At 40.2% G+C, this 20,839-nt stretch overlaps 1 protein-coding gene across 1 annotated transcript in view; it reads left to right on the top strand.

Annotated features, from left to right (window-relative positions):
• The first annotated feature begins 10,544 nt into the window (after positions 1 to 10,544).
• The window catches only part of b3gat2 (beta-1,3-glucuronyltransferase 2 (glucuronosyltransferase S)), a 56,064-nt gene continuing 45,769 nt past the window's right edge, over positions 10,545 to 20,839 (top strand). Inside the window, exon 1 of the mRNA XM_034681254.1 lies at positions 10,545 to 11,574. Within this exon, the coding sequence (XP_034537145.1) occupies positions 11,044 to 11,574 (531 nt within the window). The 5' untranslated portion in view covers positions 10,545 to 11,043. The remainder of the gene's footprint in view (positions 11,575 to 20,839) is intronic.

Raw genomic sequence — 20,839 nt, forward strand, 5'->3', positions numbered from 1 at the left:
AACCCCCGTCTGCTCTCCTCTTTTTTATTCATTTGTTCTCCCTCTCTCCCTGTCGTACTTGCTTCCATTCTTTTATTCTTTTCTTTTACTTTCCCTGCAGGCTATGCTTTCACTTCCTCCTTTATACTTTCCATCTTCCATCATCTGTCTCAGCTGAGAAGAAGGGATGACAGTGAGGCTCCCTCAGGGTTATGAAGGAGCTCTGCCCCTTCATAGCAAGCACGCACATAAACATGTGAACGCTCACATCTTCTCTTCTCAGCCATTGTTTTATTTTTTCATTACATTGTTTTACCTAGACAAGTTACCAAACCTAATGTCCGGAAAAAGCAATAGTCCAGTCCCAATTACCTGAGTTCAAGACCAAGTCAAGTCCTCGGTATAAATGTTTTTATCTATTATAAGGAGGACCGCTCTCAAACTAACCACTGTATTAACCTTAAGTGACTTTGTTGGATCAATTCTATTTGTAAACAAAATATTTTTCTTACCAATATTCAGGGAATAGATCAGATTTGTTCAACTGAGGTTGTATGAGTGAGTACTTGTCAGTAGTAAAGGTATTACTCTGAGGAGATGCTTTTCAACTCAGCCTCTTTGTTGTGCTCCTCTGACAGTGAGAAGACTCAATGAAGGACCACAGGTAAGAGGGGAGAAACTTGTGAACTAACCGCTCTAACAGGTTCTCACCTGTGTTCTAAAATTGATGAATGCCGTGTCCACGTAAGGTTGAAGCTTGTGCTCTACGTTCCCAATTAGCATAAGTGTATGCCCATATAAGGGCATGACACTGCAGGGCTTAGTCATTAAATACCTTGTGTAAAGGTGAGTTATTGTTGTTGAAAATAAGTTTGCTTTTTGTCATATATTATTTAAACTGTAGCCTATATTACTGTCTTATGTCATCTGGTACATCAGGTTTATATTTAATGTTTGTAGGTATATATCTGGACAGTAAAGCTAATTCTAATCTGATTATGATATTTTTAAAAATTCTTACCTGATTGTTTATTACCTATTTATTAAACATTTTGTAGTTTAAACTACAAATTGTATGATTGAAATGAAATTTGATTAAATCATGTATTTATAAAAGTCTTAATTATATAAAGGTGCTAAATGAAGGAAAACACTATATCTTAACACTGAGTTGCAGTGTTCTTGGATTTTGTTAGCTTCGAAACAAATCCCAGACAAGAAAACTTTGGTAAATGTGATAATCTTCTTAACAACTTGATAAGTGGGTTTGGGAACAAATTTGTTCTTAAGAACGGTTGGTGAATGAGGTCCTGTGTTTTCAAAGTAGATTTTCAGCTCTAGACTGACACCGACATGTTTCTTAAAATGAGCTAAATTACATGTAAAGGCTGATTTATACTTCTGCGTCGCCCCTACGCAGCAGGGGCTGACGCGGACATGAGCCCCACATACTTCTGCGTCGATGTGTCCGTGTCGCGCAGTAATTCTCCGCCGAAACGCCTGAGGGCAGTGTGCTCTCTCTGATAGCCGGTCTCCTACTTCCTGCCCGCTACGATCTCTGTTTACTTTTCCACATCGATTCAGAGCGTGTTATGCTAATCTACAGCTGATACATGTTGCTGTTTATCGTACAGACATGATTACATGAAGAATAGAGAGGAGGAGATGAAATACACGGCCGATGTGTGGCCGATGTCCGGGATCCCGGAAGTGCTGTGAATGCGGGAAAGACAAAGCCGCCGAGCGGACCAATCACAGGGCTTGCGGTCCGCGTCGGCTCTACGCGGAGTTACATTTTGGAGGAGGTGCACGTCAGCTACGTGCGTAGGCCTCTGCGTAGGTACGGGAGCTACGCAGACCTACGGCGTAGGCTACGCCGTCAGTTCGACGCAGAAGTATAAATCAGCCTTTAGAGTTGCCCCAGTCTGCAGTGGTTGATAGCCTATAGCTTACATTTAGGTTCTCCAGCTGCTTTCTCAACAAAGGGGCCGAGCTGACCCACATCTTAAGAGGGCGATACACCTACTACTGAAAATTACTTTATGGAACCCAAAAGAACAAACCGCAAAAAAACTATCTCTTAAAGTTCTGACTGATTCGTAGGAGTAGTGAGGAGATATGAATTGTCAATGAAGTTACAACACTGTGTCTCATTTAAATGTGCAATGGACCTCCCTTAATGGGAAGGTTTAGCCATTGTTTCTGTAGTGGTGTAGTCACTACAGCGTCCCGCTATCAGTCAGATTGAGTCACTTTAGAGGCTAACATTGGCTAGCATCTTGCTAACTTAGTCCAGAGTAAGCACCTTCCAGAGACAACATGCTAAAGGCAAGATGTATGACAAACTTTATCTTATTCAGCTGAATAATGTGTCCACTGGTCTGGTGTTAAGCTGCATTCCCCTCTGCAGAGCATCATTGTGCTGCAGGTCTCTCTGACCTCCAGCAGCTCTCTGCCACTTGCAGGCAAGGCCTCAGTGATCCACGTCACTGTGTGTCACCACTGCATGTCCCTGCTGCCCTCAATCTCACAGACTCCTGACATTTGACATGATGTCACGTAATAACAAATCCTCCCCGGTCAAATCAACAGCATGTCCAAATCCAGGCAAACATTGAGGTCAGACAGCTTACTCATGTCTGTGTCAGAGGATAACACACTGTCCAGGTTGAATTTGCGGGGACCAGCTTGTTCATTGGTGTTGGTCTTATTATTTTAGCATTTCGCCAAATGCAGAGAGGGCTGCCCCCGAACTGCATTGAGAAGGTAGAAGACTAATGGACTGATTTCCAGGAAATGAACTGTGTTTTTTGTAACTCCTCCAACTGCTACCACACTTTGACAAAGTAGTCAGGTAATGCTGAGCAGATTGGAGTTTTAGCTGTACACACATTTTTCAGAGCTGCTCTGGATAGAGGCAAACTAAAAAAAAAAAAACCCTGAAAATAAACCTTCACAACCTCTTCAGAGCATGAGGAGAGAAACAAGTATGCAAACCCACAAACTAATAAACTGCAAATGAGCTCAGTATTCAGCAAGTTCAGCACTCATCAATATTTTTATATAACTCCGAACTAATGTTGTTATAATGATTGAAAGGCATTACTTGTTATGAAAAACCCATAGATAATTTACTCCTCAACAGCTTTTCAACTATATTAAGCCTCTTTATTGACTCTGGACCTTTTTTTTCTTATTAATCACATTACAAGCAGGCTAGTGTTCACAGCAGAGTGCTCCAGGCAAAATGCGCAACCCCAGCGTCACATTGCTCATACAAACTCAGTTTCAGCACAGTTTGTGAGGTAGTCTCGAAAGTACATTTTATTGATTTGCACATGGACACTTTTACATTTTTCCTACATACACAAATCAGTACCTTTACCAGTTTAATGCAACACAGCCAGATACACATGAAAACAGGTCTGTTTTAGGTCTTAGAGGAATACTTTCTTCATATTTGGATAAGCTCATCATCATCAATAAACATGTTTGATGATACTGGAGATTTTAAGAGTTTAGTGTGCTCATACACTGATTTAGTTTGATGATCGGAACATTGTCGTGACCAATAGGTGTTCCCACATCAGCACCATACAGGATGCACAACTGGGTAGGTAGTAAACATGGACAGGAAGACACTGCACCACAGACTGTATACAACATGGACGTAGTCTCAGTTTTGTCACCCATTGGTTTTTGAAGAGGCAGTATGAAGCCCAACGATGGCTGTCGCCATACTAGAAATCCTGACTCCAACTTATCCTTTGGCTAATCTTGAAATGAATTGGCAGAAAGGTGGAGTTGAGGCAAGGGCCTAGCCTACTGATAAACAGCAACAACATGCAAACCTGTCAGTCAAATCAGCCACTCCCCCAATTATGCATATATTTCAACCTTAATATAATGAAACTGGATGAGTTTGAATTCACCTCCCATATGGTTGTGAGGAATAAAGAAATGAGATGAGGCAAAAAACATTTTTGTACCAGGCTGTAAACATATCTATAGTAAACAGGCATTCTTTCTATGAGCTCTATTGAGGTTTCCTTGGCTTTTAGAGCCTGCTTCAAGAGGACACTTAAGGAACTGCAGGTTTTTAACCCACCACAGTGGATTCATTTTACAAAACAGGAATTAGCTGTTATGTTCAACACACAAAATAACTGCTGCCACCATGTCCTGGCCTACTGTGAAGCCATAGTTGGATTCTACCTTTTTTAGGACACTTAGCACTTTTGCAGTTTTCTTTAGCCAAAGTCATCTTCAGTAAACATGGGAGTTTAAAATAATGGGAAAAAGGTACTGACTAGCGACTATCCAACAGATAACACAAACTGCTGCACAAAACAAGGCAGCTGTGGCCAAATGCTGCTTCTGATACTGCTCAATTGTTGGTTTCGCTTCTTGAGTATGTGAAAAGATTGCAAAAGGAATGTAGCAATTGTCCTGGAAATGGTGACCCCGCAAGACACCAAGTCTTTGCAAAATAAACTGAAGCTTGGGTTACATAATGTGTCAGACTCCAAGTCTGTCAGTGTATGGGATGAAGAAGAAGTTTAAAAGAGTGCATATTTCTTTCACAGCTGTTTTCTTTTATATTTGATTTATTGTAAAACCCGTTTTGATAAAATGATGGTTCAGTTTTTCTCTTAAGCAGAACTCCCACTGGAAAATCTGCAGTCATCTGCCAGAGCTTTTGTTGTTGTAAATTATCATTTAATTTAGAAAAGCATTCATTAGCTGTGAGGATTAATGGCATACTGAGTTAATTTGTTTGAGAGCTGTTGGTGTGGCTCGTGGTTTACTTTGCAGAGCAGCACCACTGTATCTGCAGCAGGATCGGCTTTATGACTCAGAGTCTCATTTATGTATAGACAAAGTGTACATTTTTGGTCCGACTGTCCTTTAAATGATCTGTTATTTACATATTTATTCACGCCCTCCTTATGAATAAAACAGCACTCATTATGTGGAGACTGAAATAAATGATTGACATGTCTGACAGTATGACAGGAGGAGGAGACGGGGAAGGTTTTATAAAGATTGATAGATCAGGAAAGGAGTCGTACTTGACATTGGACTGACGATGAGTGCAACCATAGAAAACTGGATTTTTATTGTACTATGGCATTAAAAGAGAAATCGTATTGAGAAGTTGGTTAGCCCTTTCTATCAGCTGAGTAACAGTATGAACATCAGCCATGTTAACATATGTTGCCAAATCATTTGTAATTTAACATTTCAAGTAGCAGATATACATCTGTCGAGTTGCATCAGTTGAATGAGGACAAGCTAGAAAACCCCATGTTCCTGCCTGGTGTAAGGCTTTTGTTTTTGGAAACAGATAAATACACAAGCGCCAAATAAGAACCCTTTTTATTTGTTAGTATGTATAATTTATTTTAAATATTTTTTACTTGAACTGCTTTTTGATTTGTTTATTGAATTGAATAGATAATAATTTATATTTTATAAACAGTAGGTTTTTGTTGAGCTGTGTAAGTACTGAAAAAATGCTTCATACAGAGTTATTTTGTCAGTCAGCATTCAGTTTTAATTACTACATCAAATTTGAAAGTATTTTTTTGTCTGTGCATAACACAAAGTTGTCGCAATCGTATAACACAAATGTATACCTCATAACACCAATGACTATCTTTAACTCCAACACAAACATGCAAACAAAATCAACAGTACATGTGTTATTTAGTTATTTAATTCCTCTCTAATCTATCTTTTCTTTTTCTTCAGTGAGTTCTTTGATTGTATATCATATTCAGAGGCTTTTGAAGCTATTTATTTCTCAAAAAATCATCTTAATCCTGTGAATTAAGGCTAATTTAAAGGTTCTGTTGTACATTTGTACAATTGAATGTAAAATTGTTTTATGTTCCTTAATGTTTTTACAAGTATAATGAAGATTCATTTTGAACCCTGGTCCAGATGGACCAGAATTAATGTCAATTAAAAAAATGTAAGGAAGGCAGGGATAATGTTCAGTGAATTAGTGGTTATGCAAATTAGATTCCAGACAGTGTGAGCAGGACCATTTATCAAACTGGTCCCTCCCCACTCCTCTATGGAGTGAACTCTGTATGAAGTCACACTCAAAGCTGAATAATGCACCCTTCATCAAGGTGGAGGGATCAGATCGAGCTGCAAGCTTTAGAACAGACTGCTATAGCTCCTGCGGAAGAAAGAACTTTGTTTGATGACATGATTACATCTCACACAAATCATAAGATGTTTTATTGATAAGTGTTCACAAAAATCTTTCCACAGTATGAGTAATGCTCCAATCTTCATTAGGTCTTTTTTGTAGACATATTATTTTCAATTGGATGTTAATCTGCTTAATTACTTTGCATTGTACAGTAAATATAAAACACTTAACAATCTAAAAATCTTGCAGTTTTCAAGACTGGAAAGGGTTCAGTAGATCCTAAATATATTCAAAACTTTTAGATTTTTACATCTGTTAGATATGAGCAGCGTAGAGGAGGAATGATGACAGGAAACATAACGAACACTGACACAAGAGTCACTCAGTGTCAACAGGCAGAGGAGAGTGTGCCAAACTAATTTCTGCCGTTTGATTTGATATTAGTTTTTGATCATATTGTTTACAGAAATGCCCCTGCTGTTGAGAATTAATAATCATTGTGATGGGGTTTAACAAATCAAAAGTAAGTTTTAACACAGCTAGATCACAACAACATTAAATGGAAAAGAAAGTTCAACTTTATGATCAACCATCAGTTAAATATTTAGTTTTATCATCAGAACTGATTTCAATTCTGATTTTCTCAATGGAAAAACATGACTTATCTTGCTGAGACTTTGCACTATTAAAACTCTCTATCCAGTTAGATTTGAATAGAAACAAGTCAAGCACACCTTTTGATTCTTCAGTAAAATGGAGCCCAAGCCAAGAAATGTATTTACATGTATTTAAATTAGCCTCTTTAGATCACGTTTTCAAGGTCCTTTATAAATGTGAAAAAGCTTTGTGATGTTGCTCTGAATACAAGGCATTTTTAATCAAAATGATCTCATTTTAAATGACACTTTACTTGATGACTCATCTTAATTTCCAAATCACTCGTTTTGTGAGAACAGATGGAAGGACGTGCAGTAAAGGTTGATAAAGCGTGACAAATTTAATATTGGAATAGAGCCTGTTAAACCACTCGCTATCATCCCATCAGTCTCTAATAAGTAATTTAACCTTGAGTAAGCCCATTACTTTATTTTTTCACAAAAAATTACTGAGCATGAGATTAATTTAATCCTGAAAAAGTAATTTGGCGTGTACTCAATCAGTGTCACAGTGCCAAACAAAGTAGTAAAAAGTAGCACCAGTTTCTACCACCCTCTCTCAGCAGCAGAACTACAAGCCCAATGCCTTATCCAAACAATCGAAGGTGCTTTGGTCCTTTGAAATTATAAGCCTGTTTGCCTGCAATTAGTTTGGTGTGAACCAACTCTATTAGCCCGGCCCAGTGGTTTCTCTTCTCTTTCTTCCTGATGGATCTCCTGATCTGTGATGTGTGCATAATTAACCATCAGTGATTCACTTCTCGGCTGATGTGGAGAACACCAGCAAGCTCAGGCGTTCAGTCATTTCAAAGAGACTTCAATTGTTCTGCCATGAGCTTCTGAACTCTGTTTGATCCAGTTATATTGAAAGAAGTCATTTTTTTTGAAGGTATCACCCTGCACTGTTAGATGTGGTAATAATGGCAGTATTTTTGCTGATAGCTACTGTTAAATTATGTGAATGTGGACTCAGACAGGGTTTCAATTCAACAACAAACAAACATACAGTATATTGCCTTGATGCAGATCCATGCAAACTGCAATAGGAACTTTTTGTTCCTTAAAGGGGACATATCACGCTTTTGTCATCAATATATATTGGTCTAAGAGGTCCCCAAAACATGTCTTCAAAGTTTATGCTCAAAAAAACACTTTGAAATCAGATTTTGGCATGCCTGAAGAGTCCTCTTCTTCATTCCTCATCAGAACACTCTGTTTTCCCTCTGACCACGCCCCCTCCGGAAGTGGATGTGCCTCGGCTCTCCAGCACGTTGATCTAATGTTTACATGTTGGCTGAATGTACACGGCTGCTCAGAGATCGCGTTACTTCAACCCTCTGAATCTGATCCTGACGGAGAGGCGCCTGTAGCAGGACCTTTCTGAACGATTGGTCATAGATTTAGTGTTTCTTGTTTTATTTATCAGTATGTAGACGTGTGTCTTGGTACACAGCTACGAACATGTAGCTATGTGGCTATGCTAACTAGCGCTAGCACTTATCCATTATAAATAAAATCATCCACTAGATCTTCAAATCTGCAGACGTGGGGAGTAAAACCGACCTCTACCAGAAAGGCAGCAGGACCTTTTATGAAGGATTGGTCACAGATTTAGTGTTTCTTGTTGTTTTATTTGTCAGTATGTCGACGTGTGTCTTGGTACACAGCTGTAGCTGTAGCTACAGCTACAGCTACAGCTATGAACATATAGCTATATGGCTATGCTAATTAGCGCTAGCACTTATCCATGACAAATAAAAATCATCCACTAGATCTTCAAATCTGCAGACTTGGGGAGTAAAACCGACCTTTGTGTTTATTAAGACAGCCTACAACTAGCATGCCTCCCTCCTAAGCTCCTTGTTAGCACACATTTGTGCAGGTAATGAAAAACGGAGGAGGGATTCAGTATTATTTTATACAGTCTATGGGCTGAACAAGCTCCGAGCTCTGACTCCGTGACAGACCGGATATTGTTGTTACGTAACAAAAACACGGAAGTCTGAAACGGCTCGTTTCACACACATTTACAGAAAGGTGTAGAAATCAAAACAGGGGCAGAATGGATTTTTTTCATTCTCTGGGGGTTTGTAGACATGCCAGGGACACATATTTCAGGTAGAGAACCATTAAAAAGTCAATTTTGCATGATATGTCACCTTTAACTGACAGATATGGAATTGCACAATGTAACGGCTTTGGAATAATATCACGATATTTGCTTAGATTTTTCCGTATGAACTTTCTTTTACCAGTGATTCTGTCTGCAAACAGGTTTCATCTCCCTGGAAAAAAGGCCTTAATCAGAGGGAGCAGAAATACTGCGGAAAAGACTTCAGTAGCTGTGGAATCTTTGCCCTGCATAATAAAGAGAGTCTCAAAACAGGTCAAAGAAGAGAGAAAGTCATCACTTGATGATGAGAGCTCCTGAAAATCAGATAATCCTCAAGCTTACATTAGTTTGGCATTTTTTCTGCAGTGTGTGAAATAGTGATGAAATGCTCATACAAAATACTCCACTGTGTTAACTTTAGTTTCTACCTTTAATGGGCAGAACTAGCAACAAGCAAAAAAAATGTAATAGTCACATAAAATAATAAAATATAGATGAATTCCTTTATTTTCGTTTGCTGCTCTTGTGTCAGCCAGCATGCAATTTTAACTATTGCAATTAAGAGTAAAATACGGAATAAACATGTATTTGCTTGTTCAAACTTTCAGAAAAAATTATAAATAAAGTTTTTAAAAAAAGAAAAAAGTCACACTGGTATATAATAGGCAGTCTGTATAAGGGGTGGGTCCTAGTGTTAAGAAGTTTAAACAGTTTCCACATGAAGACTCATTTTGCCTTCAGCAATGTGCAGTCCCTATGCAGATGTGTAGCTCTGTCTGGTACCATATGTTTTTCCCACCCTGCCAGCATATGGTAGATTGGCTCAGCATATGGTAGCGTTGATAGTTGTGAGGTACAGACGGACACACTGCCAAGGTATTTGCCAAGGTATTTTCTGTGCTCTGGAAACATTGAAAAAAAAAAACTGCATGCTTTCAATCACAGCACCTATAGCCTAAATATCTTTGTCAATTTTAAATATTATGAAGTGACTTCCTCAAATTGCTTGTTTTCTTAACACCAGGACTCCACAATGCACATTTAATAGGAGCAAACAAAAGTATCAAGTGCTTGCAAGTCTTTCCCATGAGGTCACACGGGACTGTCTTAAAGTGTGACCATAAGTTTGATTAATTTGTCCTGTCACTTTTAGAAGATGCTGTTTGCAGTTAGGAGAAACCAATTTCCTTTTTTTAAGTAGAGATTATGGTGGTGAAAGTGAAAAGCATATTTGCAACCGCTCTATTTCTAGATCTAGCCTACTGTTTTGTCCTCATGGGAGCCTAAGCTCTGCAGGACCCCCCAGTATCCACGCATGTGCGTGTCAAGACCTAGTATTTTTATTTGGTGATGCATTATTCTAAAACACAACATGAGCATGCTGCTCTCTCTTTCACTCTGTCCTCTCTCTCTGTTTTCTCTATGCCTCTCTCTTAAGCTGGTTTTATTCTCAGCAGACACTAATGCGCACAACATAACAAGGACCTCCTCTCTCTCTCTCTCTCTCTCTCTCTCTCTCTCTCTCTCTCTCTCTCTCTCTCTCTCTCTCTCGCCTCTTGCACTGCTCTCACTCTCCCGAGGTCCTTTCCTCCATCCCGTCTCCCCTCCTTTCCTCTGCACCTGCTCCTCCCCTCCTGCTTTATTATCCTCAGACTCTCAGTAGCGCTCCGTCCTCTCCAAGTGATGCTCGTCGACGGCGCTCATCTGTGGGTTATCACCGCCTGCTGCAAGGAGGAGGACTGCTTTGGATTACTTTGCTCCCCCTGGAAGCACACAGCAAGGCACGGAAAGAACATGGGAATTTATCGGGGCTGGTGAGGGAGAGCGCAAGAGGAGGATAGAGCGACGAAGAAGACTCAAGTACCATCCGAGAGAAGATAGGAGGAGGCAGAGGAGGAGGAGGAGGAGAGGAACTCTGGAGAAACGGTCCCGCCGGGACAGGGGAAGGCAGAGAAGCAGAGGAAGGTTTTTGTGCTTTAAATAGTTTGAAATGTACTCACTATGTCCTTTTTTGCAGTTTGTGAAAAATAATGAGCTGGATTTAAAGGAGAGGTTCTCGGAGTTGCGGTCGGTCGGTGCATCATGATGGAGTGAGTGAAAGAGAGGCGCACTGTAACTTCAGCATCGCCATGAAATCAGTGTTTTTCAGTCGCTTCTTCATCCTGCTGCCCTGGGTCCTGATAGTCATCATTATGATCGATATCGACAGTAAGAGGGCGATTCGGGTCCCAGCAGCAGGTCGGACCGGCAGGGTGCAGAGGGCGGCTCGGACCGGCGCACCGGGGGTCGGCGGCCAGAACCAGTCCTCCATGCCGGTTATCTACGCCATCACTCCAACCTACACCCGCCCAGTGCAGAAAGCGGAGCTGACCCGCCTCGCTCACACCTTCCGTCAGGTGCCCCGGTTTCACTGGATCGTAGTGGAGGACTCGACGGTGCGCACGGACCTGGTAGCGCGTTTCCTTGCCCGGTGCGGTGTGCAGTTCACGCACCTGCATGTTTTCACTCCCCGCAGGTTCAAACGCACAGGGATGCCACGCGCCACCGAGCAGAGGAATTTGGCTCTCGCGTGGCTCCGGCAGCACCGGACCAAGCGGGAGCCCGGGGTGGTTTTCTTCGCGGATGACGACAACACGTACAGCCTGGAGCTGTTTGAAGAGGTAACCACTAACATTATACCTGTGTTTTATTATCCATCCTACTCAGTCCTGATGCGCAATTCAACTGCAGCCTTTGAAGTTGAAAACTATGAGCCTTAAAACATGCACACGGTGTTAATTGCAGAGGAGTCACTTTCTTTGCCGAGCATTTCTGTAGCCTGCTTTTTTAAGGTCCTTTAAAAATCATATATGAGCAGTTCTAAACCACATATAATTCTCAGAACTGAAACATTAACTGTTAAAATGCTCCAATATAAATAAAATGCCTACTTTTAATATTTAAAGAAGTAATCTGAGCTTGATTTAAGGCTACTGGAAGCACAACATATTGTATATCAATACATTAAACACAAGTAAAAAATAAAATTCATACATTAAAATAGGAACAAATCAAGACAAGTAGTCCAATCTTTTATCAAATGCTTGTCCTGCAGCTGTTTGACAGTTTTATATAAATTACTGTCAAGATATGGCTGTGCCTATTAAAAGCAAAGTCATGTGAACTTTACCTTTGATGTGACTGTGTAAGTCTAAACTGGAAATATTTCCCATACACATCATTTATAACTCTACTGAAATCACTCTATCATTAAATGCATGTGTATACGTTGCATGTGTTCTGACATGAAAAACATGAACATGGCAGCTTTTTATCGACAACAGTTAAAAAAGCACTGTAGGTCAAGAAGGAAGATATTTTTCAGTGTTTATAAGAGAAATGTTTATAGCGTGATCGGAACAGTATTGGCTAATGTTACTAACACATTACGTTACAGGATAACTGCCATTAAATAGTAACTCCTTACATTCTTATTTGCATTATTTACAAACAAAAGTAATGCATTAGATTACTCTGGTAATCCCAGAAACTCAAATAGTATTTCTGTCCTCTGGTATCGGTTAGAGGTGCCCCAGCTGGGAGAGCATGCACTAAGTGGCAATGGGAATCTATGAGTTGTCTTTTCTTCATTTTCATGCTGATCCAAAAGCTAGCTGTTGCTGTTTCAGAGTTGCAGCACCACCTGCATCTTTCTCCTCCTTAATGGACCTCCCCACCAGTATTCTGGAGCTATATTTATCTTACAGACACTTCTTCAAATATGAAATAGAGTTCATAGCATCTGACAAGCTGTTGTCCTCCAGTCACAGCTCACATTTCCCTGGGATGTTCTTGTCCCTTCGCCCAAAAGCTTAATGTAACAGCAATATTTCTACAAAGTAAACTCTGTCCACTTTGTCATCACACCATGACATCATCATCTTGCCATGAATGAGGAGGGAATGAGGAGGGAAACATGGCGACATAAGAGAGATATGGCATCATTCATAACAGATTACTTAAATAAAGAAGTAACTGTAACGGATGACTTAAATTTCAGAAGTATTCGTTGCAGTAAAAAGTAATCCAAGTACTCTAATGGATGACTTTGAAAGGCGTTACCTCAAACACTGGTATGAGCTTGGAGTTTTGTTCATCCAGTCCACATCTGCTACAAAATATGACAAGTTTAGGTATTTATATAGGCTCATGCTTCTTCTTTAACATGTTCAGTGATAACTGGGCCTGCCGTTTCTCCAAAAACCTGTAAACCAAAGTATCACCTATAGTTAAAATTGTTTTGGAACATATGATCCATTTCCCCCTTTTCTGACTCTCTGACTCCCATCTTGCTCTAACCATCACACAGTTCAGGATGAGCCATTGTTAGGCATTCCCCAACTGGGATCATTTGTAAGAATTCAGACATTGAAATTCATCCGCTCTTCATGCTGATGGGATCCCTCTGCAACCTTCCAAAAAACCCCAGGGAGGCTCATGAGCTGCAGCTCGTTTCAGTTGAGAGGCTGTTGTACGACCAGTATGTTCTAGCACCCAGACTAGTACAACTAAAAGACAGTGAGGGGGATCTGAGCGATGGTTTAAAATGAGTAAAATGAAATAAAAAAATTAAAAGAGAGAGGGAGTGTGAAGAAGAGGGATGAGAGAGATGAATGGCAGCCTAGTATTATTGCTTGGGGGGATTTTGGTTCAGGGTTGCTGGTTCTTTGAATCTGTTTCTTAGTGTTGCTGTCTGATGATCCACTGAAGACTCAAGAGCGGAATAACTTTGCTGTATTTTGTGAGAGTGAGTCTGGGGTTGTTGGTTTTTTACCTGGTAATAATGCACTACTCAGTGGCTACAGAGCATCTGAGAGTTGTTTTCTACCATCTTAAACAACAAAGAAGAAGTTAACCTGCATTAAAAAAAATGTATGAACGCGTCATCACTAGTTGAAAGAGGAGTGTCATTGTGAGATTTGTGAGAACAATAGAAAAATGTAAAGATGTACAGCCTGAGGGATGGTAAAATGTAGACATGCATGCCCCTCTGATACAGTACATCACTGAAACCCACCAGCATGAAGCTCATGGTAGATGGTGGATTCAGGTCAGTGTGCTGTGGCTATTAGCAGCACCTCACACTGATGCTTGTTAAATCTGTGGACATTACAATGGACCATTTGCGGGACAGGTGTCCAGCAGAGTGTCTTCACTTGCAGCATACAGTGAAGTGTTGTGTGGGTCACTGTTGTCCTAATGTCTCCATGGGGCTTTCAGAGGGCTGGACCCAGCAAAAATACACTGAATAAAATGTATTATTTAATTTTTCATCAATGTACATAAAACCAACTTGCATTTATCTAGTATCTATTCCCAGGAGGAAAAATATTGCAGTATCATTTTTTTCCAATATAGTTCATCCCTTGTCTCTGTGTGATTGCAGGAGGGTGGAAGCTTGTGTTGAAATGCTCATCCGCGTTTTAAATAACATGAACTGAACTGCAGGAACAAAAACAATAACTTTTAGTCGACAAACTTTGGCCAAAACAGCCTGTCACTGCTGCAAGCTGAACTGTACTGTAAAAACTTCAAACCGTTCTGTGCTTATAAACCATTTAAACCAAACTGGGGGCTGTTTAAATGACCCTTCAATGTAAAAGAAAAAAATGAACTTATAACAACTTATAACTTAGAATTTTCAGCTCGTCTTACAATGGACTGGATCTGTGTCCGGTCCACCTCTGATCCATCACGGCATAGAAGTTGATAGGTTTCTACAGTCAATGTTTTAACGTCCACTGGATCTGCTTCGTTGCATTCTGGCTGTGTCTCTGATTCGGCACATCGGAGCCCTCCGGATCAGATACACAAGACTTCTATTTTTGCCAGATTTGCCGGTCACTTAATTACAACAACAAACTGTCATAATGAGCAGAGCCAGGCCTGGAGTCAACAGGTCAGAGGGTTTCAGAGGCCAATAAAGAAAACAAGGATGAGGAGAGGAGTCATATATTCATTAATGCAGTAATTACAGCGTGAAAGCCTTGGTCACATAATTCCAACCGTCTGGTGGACCAGACACGGATCTGGTGGAAGTCCCGGGTTATTATGCCCCTCAAATGCCATAACATTTAAAGGTCTTTGGAGTTGCAAAAAGACAGTTTTGAGACCCTCAAAGCAGGGTGGCCACCCAATCGGAGACATAAAACTAATATGAATGAATGAATCAATAATCTATCAAATAGGTACAATTTCTACTAAAAATGGATAATGTTGAATATGTTTTTTTTAAGTTCCCTACCAATCTGAAAAAAAAAACTTAAAAAAAATAATCCGAGGCCCTTCCAGATGTTCCCAAGTCCACCCATTAGTGATCTTCTGTATCCGCCACTGCCCAAAAGCCTCCCTGCGTACAAATGCTGATGATTATATATTGACTAGCTTTGTTTTGTTTCACTGAGTTGGATAACATACAAGGTCATATGCCACAGAGTATCTTGTTCTGGCAGAGTGACACATCTATGTAACTGGATTCCATGTCTGTGAGTGCGTTTCTGTTGTATAGTTATCTCTTTTCGCATTAGTGGTAGCGATCAGTTGTCCTTTGTATTAAAGACTCTCAGTCACTCTCTGATAAGCTGTGCTCTGGACTTTCAGGTAATGAAGAAACACGAGCCAGTAGCAGCAACAAAAGCTGCAACACAACAGTCCTGTCACTGCCACAAACACACAAACACTGAATGAATGCTTCTCTGATTGCTGATTGCTCACATTGATTACTGCCAGCAAAGAGTGCTGGCTCAAGTCTGAAACTGCTGTAATTTCCTCCAGTAATAAAATGTTCAGAGTGCAAAACATTTCGATTGAAATTAGCTGATAAATATGCTCAGAACAAAATTGTAAAAAAATCTGAAGGAATATGCTGATTGTGATACGACAAAACAAATCAACTTCACAGGGATTGGATGATGGTGGGCTGTGACTTGGTCTGTGATGATGATGATAATGAACCCATTCAGATACGTCTCCTGAACCTAAGCAGTTTATTGACCCTTTGGAGGATGACAATTATATGTTTCCCTTTAGTGTGCTCATTTGAGAAGTCCTTTTTCTTATCATGTGCACTTCCTGATACCATCTAAAATGAGAGAGAGAGACATGTTAGGAGAAATGCAAGGGGAATTTATTTTAGTGATGTTTGATGCACTTGACTTGAGCTCTGCCGGATGACTGAAAAAATAGGTTTTATCAGACTAGACTGGTGCTTTAGGAGAGAAAATGCAGTATAAAAGCAGCATATAACACTTTTTGCACTCAAGATCACTTAGAGTATCCAGGGAACAAAAATCACTGGGACACATGAACACAGGATTCACAGGACTACACATCACACGTCACACACACTATGAACCGACCTACAGTAGAAGGGAGAAAACACAGAGCCTTAGACACACTGGGCAAAGAGTAAGGACACACAGGTGAAGGCAATCACAAAGGTGGGAAGACACAGTTACTAAAACTGAACTTAACATACAAGAATATTCTACAAAATAAAACTCTGAGGACTAACTCAAGACCACAGGAAATCAAAGACAGATACACAGACAAGGAATACACATGAACAAAAAAGGCAAACATATAACAAAAGGGAAATTAACACATGAAGCAAAAGACCCCAGAAACTAAACACACCAGAACAGAGAAAAGAATAACCAAAAATCACCAAGAGAAAACAAAGGACAGACCAAAACGTAACACTTAAGGCTGGTTTAAACCTCTGCGTCGACCCGACATAGCAGTCAACGCGAACGTGAGCACTACATACTTGTGCGTCGATGTGTCTTTGTCAGATAGTCGGGTCGCCTGTTTCCAGCCCCGCTACGTTTTGTGTTTCTGATACATGTTGCTGTTCATCATACAGCAAGAAAGAATAGAGAGGACACATTGGAGGAGATGAATTGCACGGCTGATGCAGGGATCCCGGAAGTGCTGTAAATGCAGGAAATACAATGCAGCAGATCAGCCAATCACAGGGCTTGCGGTCAACGTCGATGCAACGTGTAATTACATTTTGAAGGAGGTGCGCATGCGTAGGCCTTTGCAGAATTATGTTACAGGAGCTACGCAGACCTAAGTGTGTAGGCTACGCCCTCAATTTAAAGCAGAGGTATTAATCAGGCCTTGGGCATCGCTATTAACCAAAATGTAATCAAAATAGATGAGTAACAAAAAATAATCATCCCCTTGCAAAGAAAAAATGAGCTTCATAGACCTCAACTGAATTTAAAAAATGTAGCCACTCAATTTATTCTTGACTATGGACTAGGCGCTGAAATATTCCCAGTAGGTCCACAGGTCAATGATTTAACTTAACATGTACAAATAGGGGTATCAACATGAGAAGAATCAGTTGGAAGTATTCACAAAATCCAACATTGTGTATTTCTAATGCAGTAAGTCACGTGAGTCCATCATGGTTAGCTGAAGTTAAAGTCAAAAGTCAGATCAATCTAAATGCAGCACAGTACTTTTTCCATTGGGTGAAGATATTCAGCTTAAATTAGAATCAGCTGCTGCTGACTCATGCTGGATATTCACTCCTTTGCATCCCTGTATGCAACACTTGGGTAAAAATCTTCTGCACTGTGAATCCAGTGTGCTGCTCTGAGTCCACTCTGACACATAGTTTTAGTGTTAGATTCTTCGCCTGAGGCTGGGTGTAAAGAGCATCTGTTTGATTTGTTGATAGCACACTGTCTTCTCTCTGTCCTGCTGCCTATTTCATTACTTGGCTCCTCTGTGCAGGTAATGGCCTGTCATAGAGAGATAATAGGTTGTCATACGGCAGTAATAACCTGCAGAAACTGTCTGCCGGCTTTAGACTGATGGCAGCCGCTGTGTTTACAGTGGCTGGCAGCTTCATATTAGATGCCTTAGATCATTTCAGGATGAAAAAATGATTAACAATTTTGCAACTAAAATATTATTTTATGTAAATCTTCTGTAGTATATCTCATAGTAATCTGTTGGGATTTTTCCGGCAATGCTGGCTAAGGTTTTGTAAAAACAGGCTTTAAAGGAGGAAGTTTTGAAAACCTCATTGCATTTTAATAATGCTAACATGAATTTGATGTCTTTATAATTGAAACTAAGACATCCCCTCATAGCATGACTACACAAAACACACAGTCCTCATGCTGTGCTCTTTCCCCTGCTCTGTGTATTTTATGTAAAACTCAGAACCCTAGCCAATCGTAATAAATAAAGTAAATATAGGCATCAGAAGATTTGTGCCATTTAAACATCTCCCTCTGGAGATTAAGCTTTACTTAGCACAGCAGAGCGGGAAGTAGACTTGAACAGCACAGAAGGTCACGTGTGTATTGGTGGCACAGAACAGTGCCAGAAATACTGTTTACACCAGCTGTACAGCTGTGTTATTTAGGGAAAACACAAAAGAGGAATGTGGCACTCAAGAATAGTGACTATGGAAGATCCCAACCCACCTGCCTGTAAACTGCTTCAGAAAAGAATCACTTCTGAAGATTTAAGAATGACAGAGCTTGGTTGTATTCCCGCCTGTCATCTTGGGAGGTGGTCATGGAGCCCTGCCTGTGCCGTCCTCAGTCTTTATCTTGTCTTGATGTTCAGATAAAATCAAACATCAATATAAGCTGGAGTTCTAAATCTTAGTTCATGTACATTGTGAAATTCAGAAAAGTAAATATTGTTAACAGCTCTTTTTCTAACACCAAACATGAGTCAGCTTACATAAGACAGGTAACCTGAAGTGGACTCCAAACTTGAGCAGTGCAATAGTCAATAATCACTGTGGTAAATTTGAAACAAGCTTGCCGATGCGTTGAGCCTGAATTATCCTTTGCACACATGTCGCCTCACAGTGTCAGGTTTTCCCTATCAGACAGGAAGGCTTATCCGAGATTATTACTGCTGATCCTTAAATTTTACTCTTCAATATGTTTTAATTTACTACATTTCTTATTCTCTTTATTTTTGTTTACCTCTCATCCCTGGGCATATATGTCTGATAGCAAATTCATGGCTGTATTTTTTGATAATGATCTCAATAAAGCAAATTAATTAAAAGTTGGCAGATGAAGCAACAGTCATCCACTTTGACATTTTTTTCTGCCTTCATAACAATGTTACGGGTAAGTGAATGTATCCACAGCATCGACAAAGAAGTGCAAATAGACATACAGGAGAGCAGAAGAGGGTATATGGCAATATCACTGTGTGTTGATGTTTTCATCCCATTACGTGTCACTCTTCCTGGCTCACCGGTGTTCCATCAAACAGTGCTTCCTATGAAATGTGCTACTCAGTGGCTCAGCGGCTCTGTGCATGCATACAGTACCCAGGGGGCTTGTCACCCCTGGGAGTATCATTTAATAGAGGATATCATTCTGTCGATAAATGCTTCTCTTGAAATCTCAATCCAGGATTCTGTAATATAGAATCAAAACATGCTCCAATTACTCTGACAATGTACCTGGGAAGGTGGTGGTAATCATATAAAGTGATTCTGTACTGGGAGCAATATTTGATAGGGAGTATCAGTCTATTGAGAGTCCCTTCTTCTGAAATCTTAAATAAGGATTTCATATTAGAGTATTAACATGCTGGCCTATCCTTATAATACACTTAGCCCTATTTCTGATCATAAAACATTAATTGATAGCACAAATTGACAGCTTCTGCTAGTGATTTGTGCTATATTACCATTTTACAAACAAACGCCGAAACTGAACAGAACACCAGTTGCATAATATAAACACCATCACACCTGCCCGCTTGCTCTTGGCGGTCTTTCCAGAATATTTCTGCTGCATGCTCTCATCAGCTCACCTTGACTTCACATAAAATTTGACCAGGGGCTGCCAGGAAGGAGTCCAGGTAAAGTTGGGGTGGCTGCAGGTGTTCAAGTAGCCCATGTGGAAAATTGGGGAGTTTTTTAGGAGTTTGAGTGTTAGAGCTGCAGCAAAAAAACAGAGACAGTTTCAAGCAAGAAAGAAGACAATGGCTGTTTTCGAAATGACGTGCTACATACTACCTACTAATGTAGTAGACAATAGGTACTGCCTACTACATACTGCGTTTGAATTTAGTCTGTAATATGACTGTTCAGTTCGATCTGTGTTGCAGTACGCTGAGCCAGACGTCACTGAATTTTCGGTTTTGGAATGCAGAAGTAAACAACGGCCAAGCTGATAGAGAAACTGCTTCTTTAGCATCCATTTATGATTTTAAAAGTTAGGAAGTGGTTTATATGGAATTCAATAATTTTCACAGCTCCTGAAAACTGAGTTCCCCCATCAAAAAAAGAAGAGGAAAGAGAAAGGGGAACGAGCGCTGTGCATTGTGGGATACAGTACGGCAGACTGGTCCGATGCATACTGTGAAATTTACCCAAATCAGTAGACATCCGGGGAGTTTTGGCACACTGCAGATTTTGCTCTTGTTCACATACTGCTTACTACACACTGAATTTTCGCCAAATCAGTACGTACTGCTAGTATAGTAGGCGGTTTCGAAAACAGCCAATGCCTAACAAGTCATCTGCTAGCTGGCAGTGCTAACCCTGGTAGCTTTACAGACTTGATTACTGCAGATAACACAAACTACTACATGCAAAAACAGCTGTGTAAAAGCTGTTGTTGAATGTTATTTTGCTATGTAAGTATTCTGCACAGTGTTAAATAAAAAACTCAAGAAAAAATGCCCACTGTCCCTCCACTCTTGAGTGCTAACTGATATACATCAAATCAATCATACACACATTTTTGTGTCCCTGTGCTGTGATGCTCATGACCTACAAGCTTGGAGTTAAGTGTCGTCACTGTGTTACTAATAGTTTGATCTCATATTCAGCACTATTGGTTACTGTATAAGCCAAAAAACATCCCCTGCATATCTTGCTCT

Source organism: Notolabrus celidotus, chromosome 4, assembly GCF_009762535.1.
Source record: "Notolabrus celidotus isolate fNotCel1 chromosome 4, fNotCel1.pri, whole genome shotgun sequence".
Classification (NCBI taxonomy): domain Eukaryota; kingdom Metazoa; phylum Chordata; class Actinopteri; order Labriformes; family Labridae; genus Notolabrus; species Notolabrus celidotus.